This window comes from Elaeis guineensis, chromosome 2, assembly GCF_000442705.2.
Source record: "Elaeis guineensis isolate ETL-2024a chromosome 2, EG11, whole genome shotgun sequence".
NCBI lineage: Eukaryota > Viridiplantae > Streptophyta > Magnoliopsida > Arecales > Arecaceae > Elaeis > Elaeis guineensis.
In genome coordinates, this window is record NC_025994.2 from 21157218 (window position 1) to 21167292 (window position 10075).

Sequence of the window (10075 nt, forward strand, 5' to 3'; positions counted from 1 at the left end):
AGATCGGTCCCACATCGAAGTCACCATCGGAGAGGGGGAAGTCGCTGCCGGAGAGAAGGAAGAGAGATATTCCAGGTAGGTATGTTATATATATATATATATATATATATATATATATATATATATATATATATATATATATATATATATATATATATATATATATATATATATGATGGAGAAATATTAGTAGAAATGGCGTTTTCAAAAATGTCATTTCAAATGGTGCTTTCAAAAATGCCATTTCGCCTGATATTTTTTTTTTTAATTTTTTTCTTGTATCCTGTCCTTTTTTTTTCTGTGACTGGATGGATGGGTTTTTTTTATTTTTTCCTGTGTCCTATCTTTTTTTTTTTCCTATGGCTGACTGATGGGGGATAGGTGAGGATTGAAAACGTCATTTGGAATGGCGTTTTCAAAAATATCATTCCACGTGACGTTTTCAAAAGAGAGGTCCATGGGGGATAGGGGATCTATGGAGGATAGGGGAGGAGGTGACGTGGAGTAAAGAATCGTCGTTTGAAATGGCATTTTCTATCAGAAAAATATCATTCTGATTGATGTTTTACGATTTTGTATTAGTTTTGTAAATAAGTTGAAAGGTGCATTATTTTTGTAATTTTTTTTTTTAATATTATTTAGGTAATGGACTCGATCGGTCTGGATATACGATAGATTAAAAATATATCATTTCAAACCCAATCTCTTTTTTATGCAGGCTAAAAACTCGCATCCAAACTCGATCATTTACTAAACAAATATTCTAGCTCAATCTATAATGGGTTGAAATAAGGTAAATGAGTTAAACGGTTAAGTATTGCCATCGAGTGCCATCCATGGGTACAATACCAAACCGGTTCACTCGACCACAATCGACAACATCTCAAGCAAGTCGGTTTCGGCTCAATACATTTAAACACCCGGTGAGACCCAAACTAAATTTAAAACAGACCGGCAACGGCTCAGGAGTCAGGTCCGATCCGACAGGGGTCCTGAATCAAATGGCTCTCGGTATAAATTGCTCAAGATCCCAAACCCTAGCTAGGCTTTTCATTTCTTATCGCTTCCGTCAAGCCCGAGCCGCACGAGAGGAGCAGAGGGAGGGGGAGAGATGCCCGCCGGCCATGGGGTCCGATCGAGGACGAGGGATCTCTTCTCGCGGCCGTTCAGGAAGAAGGGTTATATCCCACTGACGACGTACCTCCGGACCTACAAGATCGGCGACTACGTCGACGTCAAGGTGAACGGCGCCGTCCACAAGGGGATGCCCCACAAGTTCTACCACGGCCGCACTGGTCGCGTCTGGAACGTCACCAAGCGAGCCATCGGCGTCGAGATCAACAAACAGGTCCAACCGATCCCTGTCTCGCATTTTTCTTTCGATCTTTGTTGTTAGATCGTAATTCAGTTCTCTTCTTGGTTCGCTTTGTGGATCAGTTAGATCCGTTCTTATAGATGGATATGAGTATTCTAATCTTAGCTCTGCTGATAGGGTAGTGATTTCTTTGGGTAATTTTGTGATATTTTAGTTCTTTTGTCTACAGCTGTTATTTTGATCTCTTCTTCGTTGCCTCTTATTGCCATTAGAGTACAGTAGGATCTTTTTCCTTCGTGGTAAACAATGCTTCTTTTAGTCAGCTTAATGGAAGCTGTTGTTAGTGATGGTTCTTTGGATTTAGCTTTGTAGCGTGGCAGGTTATTGTTCAATGCTGCGAGTGGTTCTTGTTTTATTGTTCTTGGGTGTCAGGGAGGATTGCATTATGTTGCTTTGCAAGTTGGTTTCAAAAAATGTGTTTTCGGATTTATAGTTTCTTGGAGAGTTTTACTAGTTGACGAATTTGGAGATCAAATTTCCATCTATAGATTTAGGGTTTTGGCAGTATCATGTGTGTGTTAAATAGGGTAGGTCGGTAAGAGTTATCTCAGCAACTTTCAGGGTTTGGTGTAGTACTTCATTTCTTCCACCGAAGTAATGATTTGAATTTGGAGAAAAAGGGTTTGGGTTCTTAGGTTTTTGATGGTGTATGTGTTACATTTCTGGAGGTGCAATCGAAGGTAAGAAAGATGTAGATGGTTGGGACGCACATTTAGTTTCTATCAGGTATTTTACAAACTGATGGGTTAGTAAGGTGGGGATCTTATGGAAGAGATGGGATGCCGGTTGTAGTAAGATTGCTAACATCTAGCAGATAGGTTTTAGGGATTAGTTGAAGCAACAACAAGATATTTTTCTACTTTCCTTTGTGGAGCATGGTTTCATATTATTGTCTAATGTCATATTGGACATAAGTTTTGCAATGGTCAGATGTATTCTATTGTTAAGCTGGATGATCTTTTGTTATAAGAGCTGATTTAGGAATGCATCCTGAAAGGTTTTTGTGGTATGTGGTGTAACCACATACAGTAACAGAGCAAGTTTCCTCTTTTCTTTTGCTGTATGCTTGTGGGAAACACCTAACTGAACATTCTAAGAGTCCCTCTGAGTTTCGTTTACCTGTTTTAGGGCCATTCTGTATGTAGCATGACTTACAACAACTGAGGCTGCAATAATGCTGCTTAACGAATGTAAATCTAGTGACATTTACCAGATGCATATGCAACCTAACATCGTAATATAATTGGATATATTGTAACTATTAGAAACATGTAATCCCAGCTACATGAAAACTCCAATTACTTGCAACCAAACAAGTCCTTAATGATCTTTCTTTCAGCCTTCATATGATTAGCATTGTGCTGACAGATCCATTCTTTTATCTATATTCTTAATTGATAAAATTATTTATGATACAGAACAAAAAATAACAGGGAAAGAAAAAACTTCATCTTCTACAGATGTAGCTTCCTCCTGAAGAATATGAGATCTTAAAGGAAAAAAAACATAAAAATAGAACAACTTTCTAAGAAGGGGTAGATAGCAGAAAAGAAGACTGAGTGATGAGGGACCTTCATATTTACCATACAAGCACAACATAAAAACTTAAACTATGATACTCTTGTTGTTCATCTTTGATCAGTAATGTTCACATATCAAGTGAAGCAGGAAAAATTGAACATTGTGAAAGAGAGAGCACCATCCAAGTGAGTGTTTAGAGAATACTATAGAAGGACATGCATTTTTAGGTATTTACTGAAACTAGACATTACAAATATTTATTTAATAAGAGTCGGAAATCTTCTGTCAATCAGCAAAAATTGACAGGTGGAATCTTTTTATTATTCTATACAAAAGAATTTTTTTCCTACAAAATAAAAAGCTCTGATCTGTCAATTCTGTTCTAATTGCCATCAGTTTTCTGATATAGACTTTATTATATGAATGTTCACTAAATGGCATATTTGAGTAAATATTAGAATGATAGATCTTTTCTATGCCTTCTTTTTGTGTGTCGATCAACACCTTGGTGAATTCTTGCAATATCCAGGTTTTTTCTTTTTTTATTCTATTCCTTCTCAGACAATGCACTTCTCTAGCTAGTTCTGCAATCATTTCAAATCTCACTGCAAACTTTCAGATGATACTTTTACCTGATGACATATTAGTAGAGGCATGCTATACTTCATTTGGAGTTTCTTTCCTACAATCTGATTATCCATCCAACTCTTCTCAATCCATTGGTGGTATTGAGGGTGCTATCAATGGGCCTTCACCAAGTGATCATGCATCTGCACTCAAATCTTCTTTCAATGCATCGAAAAAGCCATACATGAGAGAATCAAGGTAGAAATTAGTAACTCTAAACAGATGCTTTGAGGAGGTAATTGAATTGTTGTCCTAATGTTCTCTTATTAGGAAGAAAAGCCAATACACAATTTTTGATCAACCAATCACTTAAAATTGACTAAAAAACTTGATGATATACTCATATATAGATATTAATATTTTTTTTATAATTTTAGATGTTATTTATTGCATAGATAATATATTAAAACAAATTGATCCCTGCTATTTTAACCATGGGAACTATGGGCATGCCTATATGTTAAAGATGTATATTAATGTTTGTGAGAATTCAATATAAATTAATTTTTCCATTAGGGCCCGTTTTTTTGTGGGTAAAAAATTTATCTGGGAATATACATTTTCTTAGGTAAATATTTTTCAGACAACATTTAGACTGAAAAATAACGTACCACTTTTACGCATGGGAAAGTGGCTTCAAAATCTATCACCCATGTTCTTATGCATTACTACTTTCTTGGATAAGTTGCTAAAATTTATCCATATTTTTCATAATATGCATTCTGCTTTTTAGGTTTGAAGAAAATGGATGATTAAGTTATTGGACATTGAATGATAGAGGTATTGGAAATGAGGATGGAGTATTTTAAGAATAATATTAAGTGCTTACTTTATTAGCTGATGGGAAAATGATTTAGTCATCTCTTAGGTGGATAAGATTTTTTTTTCATTTTATGGATAAATGCTACGTATAAAAAGTAACTTATCCATTTTGAAAAATGTGTGAATATGGATAAGTTGGTCCATGAAAAAGTTGACCAACTTTTTCATTATATTTACTCACAAAAGAACGGGCCCTTAGGTTGATCAAGGTATATTGAGATGTAGAAGAAACTTTGATCTGCTGTGGCTGGAACATTGTTACCTTGCTGTTTATTTTCTTTTTGGTTTCTTTAAATTACTTGCAAGCTTCCAGAACTAGCCAAGCATATTCAAAAAAAAAAAAAAAAAAGGGAACTGCAGGTCTTTTTCTTTTCCTTCTTTTTTTTTTTTTTTGGGTAGGTTATAGATTAGGTGGGTGAATTTTTGCCGATCATGATTTTACCTGAGTGCGGGAGCCATATTTGCATGCTGGCTTATGTGTCTTTTTAACTTTATGACCAGGTTGGAAACCGAATCATTAGGAAGAGAATCCATGTGCGTGTGGAGCATGTGCTGCCTTCCAGGTGTACAGAAGACTTCCGTCTGAGGAAGAAAAAGAATGACCAACTGAAGGCAGAGGCAAAGGCACGTGGTGAGACTATCAGCACAAAGCGGCAGCCGGAGGGCCCCAAGCCTGGTTTCATGGTTGAGGGAGCTACGTTGGAGACCGTCACTCCAATTCCCTATGATGTGGTCAATGATCTCAAGGGTGGTTATTAAGCTGTTATTCCGTCTTGAATGTTTGCCTCTGTTTGCTTCTTAATTTGACTGAGCTTTTAGATACTTGTCTCATGCTGCTTTGTTTTTGATCTTTTCGATACTCAGCAGACTTGGTTAACGAGTTACAGGTGAGCTGCAAAATTACCACTCCATGATTCTTTCAGTTCACTTAGTAGGTTGTTTGGCATGCGAGATTTTTTATTTTATTTCTTTTATTTTCGGGTCAAAATTGTGATTTTTATGTTCGTCATCTATATGGCCTTATCCACAGCTAATTTTTGCTGGAATTCATCTTTCACCGTCTCATTCAATCAGATATATTGCCTTGATGTGTTATCTGCCTGGTCTGGTTCCTTTTTCTTTTTTTTTTTTGATACATGCAGGGGATCACACAGCTCTGATGCAAGTACAGCCCAATTATCTTAGGTTTTGCTTTTGCTTTTATATGCTTTTGCTTTTAACTGAGTTTAGAATGTATAATTAACTTAGTTTTTTGGGAGGGATGGTGCCCAATTTCTTGAAACAAACTACCGTGGAGAGAAGTTTGTTGCTTTGCTTCTAAATGGTATTTTGATCATTTAGGCAACTGGGGGATTTATGTGGAGCTAACGTTGGTTTCATGTTGGGTCAGTAGAGCATGAGCTTTCCTTCGCCAATGTTGTATCTGGCAACTTTTGTATTGCTTGGCAGGGTTGGAAAACGATAACTAAAGCAGGTTACCATGAAGATTCTGTTTTGTCCCTTTCCTCTCAATCTCTTTTTATGAGATGTTCTCCATGTCATTTCATTTGAGAGCATCTAATTGGATGATTTATGCAGTCGAGATGACTAACTTTGTGCAGTGAAGAATAATTGAATTTATTGGAGATTGAGGTTTTCGGCTAAGCAAAGTGGCATACATAACAAAGGAATTATGAAACAGAAAAATCAACAGTTGGTATCGTTTGTTAATTATCTGTCAACCGTGATGCTCCTTTTTGTCCTCTTTAGATGAAAGCACAAGTTTGTTCACTATGATGAATCTTGTGTGTCACATATGGATATGAATGTTCTAGACAATTCTAAAGGGCTAAAAGATAGGAAGGGACAAGTCAAAATAGTTTATATGTATATCCAAAATTTTCTTCTTTGGTACATGAACCTCCAGCTACTTTCTTTGTTCCCTCCTCTTTCTCTTTAGCCTTTTCTTTTTTATTATAAAAAAAAAAAAAAAAAAAAAAATTGATTAATCTATATGAGAAAAGTTCTTACCTTTTATTTTTTTATTTTTTTTGTTTTTATTATTTTTTTATATATTTTTTAAAATTTTTTTTAATTTTTTTCGATCATAGGAGTAAATTGGATGGGCGGTTTTGGATGAGTTTTTTTTTCATAAATATTTTTTTCTTCAAAATCTTTTTGAGCTCTCCCCGCTCTCTTTGTTGCTACCTCAGATCAATCTCCTCGAACTTTTCTCTCTATCATTATTGACATTAACTTTTCTCCTCCAATCTTCCTCATGATGCAAACTTCTCTCTGCTCTTTCGTCGTCATCTATCATTAATCTTCATTGTTGCCTTTCTCTCATCATCATCGACGTTGTCTTTCTCCTTCGATCTCTTTTAAGTATTTTCTTTCTCATGGATCTTTGAAAAAAAAATGATCAATTTATGTGTGAAAACATCGTGCCTTTTAATTTTTTTCATTTTTTTATTTTTATTAATTTTTTTTGTTTTTTTCTAATTTTTTTTATTTTTTTCGATCATAGGAGTCTTGATTGGGTGGGTGGCTTTTCTTATGAACTTTTTTCTTTGCACCTTCCTGAGCCATCCTCTGTTCTTCTCGTTGCCACCTCTCATCGGTTTTCATCATCACCTTCTTTTCCATCGTCATCACTTCTATCGATTTCGATTGATGTCTTCCTCTCTATTGTCACTGGCATCGGCCTTCTCTCTTTAATATCTCTCAGGTGCTTTCTTCCCATAGATGTATGATGTATGCTGATCTTTTTCCTACTCTCTTTTCCGTCACCTCCCATTGATCTCCGTCATCGCTATCCCCCATTATCACCAGCATCGGTTTCCTCTCAGATCTCTCTTGGTTGCTTTTTTCTCCACAGATTTTTGAAAAAAGAGAAATTGATCAACCTATGTTGGAAAAGGTCTGGTCTTTTAATTTTTTATTTATTTTTGTTGATTTTTTTTTATATTTTTTATTTTTTTCTTTACTTTTTCTATCGTAAGAGTCTCAATCAATCAGGTGGCATGCTTGGAGGGACCATATAGAAAAATTTAAATTCATCTCAATTGGATTGGAGGTTTGGAGCGGACGAGGTAACTCTCTCTTCTCCTTTCAATAAAATTTATTATTTTTATAGATTATTTTTTACTATTATTTAGTAGTTTAAAAAATTTATTATTGTCTTGATGTTCGTTTGATTTCAAGATTGGACAACTTGTAGATAATTAAATGATGACATAATTTGATTTCAAGATGAGACAACTTGAAGATAATTAAATGATGATAAAAAAATTATTAGTATAAATTTATTTTAAAAATTATAGCTTTTTTTACCATCTCAATAGACTTTTCAACAATAAAAATGACATTTATAGTATAGATATATTTTTTTTGTTAAAAAAATGAGTTATAGTTGTCTATTTCTTGTATGTGATTTTATAGTTTCAGATCTATCTATTGGGCAGATATCTTTAACAAGGTATTCATTATATTTTGCTCCATATTAGTTTATTGATAAATAAAAAAATTATAAGATTTTTAATTTTTATTTTGTTAAAATTTATTTTATTATATTATTTATTATTAGAGTAAGTTAATCGAGTGATTTTTTTTATATTTTTATATGATTTTGTTGCTTTAGTTATATTTGCTTATATCACTTAATTGCGAAGTATTTGATCAGTTAGACGGTTTTTTTTATTATATTTAGTTTTTTAAATCAATTTAAACAAATTTTTAGATCATGATAAAAATATTATTCTAAAGAGATATGATGTGTATGATGTTAGGTATGTTTAAAAAAAATATTAAATTTTAAAATTTTTTGTAAGATATTTTTAGTGATTCTAGCTTCATCGCTCTAACTATGGGTATCCATCCTATAAATATTTTAAGATATATTTAGGATTTATTTTTGATTAGTTGTTTAAAATTTTTTCTATAAATATTTGATTTTTTTCTTAATTATAATTAATAAATGAATATTATTGAAATTTTGTTAAGAAGAAAATTTAGAAGAAATTATCAAAAAATTAGGATTGCTTAAATCAATACATGAATTTGAGATTTAATATAACATAATAAAGTTATCAATCGTACTCAGTAAGTAAGACTGTGAATTTTATTATCATTTTTTAATTATTAATTTTTTATTATGTTTCAAGAATAAATTATTATTTTTATAGCTTTTAGTTTGTAAGAAAAATGAATTCTAAATCTATATGAAAAATCTTGCTTTTTAATTTTTTCACTTTTTTAAGTTTTTATTGATTTTTTTTTATATTTTTTTTATTTTTTTTGTTCGTAGGAGTCTGAATCGAGTGGGAGATTCGGAGCGGCCGAATAGGAAAGCTTAGATTTATTTCAATTGGATGGGAGGTTTGAAGTGGCCGAGATAACTCTCTTTCCCCTCTTAATAAAATTTATTGAAATATATTATTTTTTATAGATTATTTTTTACTGTTATTTAGTAGTTCAAAAAAATTATTATTATTTTAATATTAATTTAAAATAAAATTTTAAAATCAAAGATAAATTTTAGATAAAGATGATACTTGGTGTTTTATACATGATGCTGTAGCTATTTGTTGTGAGTATCAACTACTTTGCATTGAATGATTGTATGTTTTTAGAAAATAAAAATATGATCAAAATAATTTTTTAGATAAAAATTATATATTTTAAAAAAATATTAATTTATTATTATTTTTTTATTTTTTATCATTATTTAAGTAGAGTCTATTGCATAGTGTGAGTTATTTGCTAGAATGGCATGAATGGCCGTGAACAGGAAAAATAAAAAAAAAAAGCTTCTCGTGCCCATATAAATTTAGGCCAGCTTCGATGGCATTACGCACGCCCGATACAAATTCATTCAGGCCAGTGTCGATCATGGCATTGATCTGACAATCAATGTTATCCAAAACGAGACCAGCATACTAAGAAATGCATTGCATTGAGACCAACATACTAAGAAATGCATAGCACTGATTGCACATTTTCTGGTTTGGATTCTTTTGACATGAAACATTGGATTCTTCCGATTTGTTGGATTCCTTAATGGGGTGAGATGAAGGCGACAATTTTGGATTTTTGGATTCCTTAAGGAGTGGAAGATACCGACGGCAAAATGTGGTGAGATGAAGGCGACAATCTTGACAAATACATTAGAATGTTTTGACGAACGCAAATGAGAATTGAATGAATATAAACAAATGAGAATTAAAGCTCGAGTGTTATGAACACAAATGAGAATTGAATGAATATAAACAAATGAGAATTGAATGAACATAAACAACAAGCAAACATGAGCACTTCACAAGATTGGATCGTGCATTCGGAAAAGCTAACAAAAAATATGGCATGAATGGGCCATGGGAAAATAAAAAAAAGCTTGTTGCACACCCGATACAAATTCAGGCCAGCATACGTATTATACGCGCCCAATACAAATTCGACAATCTTGGCAAATATATTAGAAGCTAGAGCTCGAGTGTCCTCTGATTCTTGATCAAGAAACTCGATGATCCTGAATGGATTGTCCGTGATATCAGTATAGGATTCAAAGGTGGCTTGTCGGCATTGTCCGTGATATTGGTATAGCCTTTTTATCTGTAGCTCAGGGATAATGTCAGGATTGGTGACGGTAATTTTTTATAGTTCTCAAGGCCGTCCCGGCTAGCAAACCATCTCCGAATCTTATACCAATATCCCGGACAATCCTTTCGGAATCACCATCTCCGAATCTTATAC

The 10075-nt window shown here is 33.3% G+C and overlaps 1 protein-coding gene across 1 annotated transcript; it reads left to right on the top strand.

The window, feature by feature from the left end:
* The first annotated feature begins 1041 nt into the window (after nt 1-1041).
* On the top strand, nt 1042-5272 carry LOC105035023 (large ribosomal subunit protein eL21z/eL21y). The gene is made up of 2 exons (XM_010910412.3): nt 1042-1348; nt 4847-5272. Exons 1-2 carry the CDS (start codon nt 1112-1114, stop codon nt 5102-5104), a joined length of 495 nt encoding a protein of 164 aa, XP_010908714.1. The 5' UTR covers nt 1042-1111; the 3' UTR covers nt 5105-5272.
* The last annotated feature ends 4803 nt before the right edge of the window (nt 5273-10075 follow it).

What these genes read in the sequence shown, in the direction of transcription:
- LOC105035023 (XM_010910412.3), top strand. Translation starts at nt 1,112, where the DNA reads ATGCCCGCCGGCCATGGGGTCCGATCGAGGACGAGGGATCTCTTCTCG. An exon ending in GCGTCGAGATCAACAAACAG is followed by an intron (nt 1,349 to 4,846) that starts GTCCAACCGATC and finishes CTTTATGACCAG; the next exon opens with GTTGGAAACCGAATCATTAG.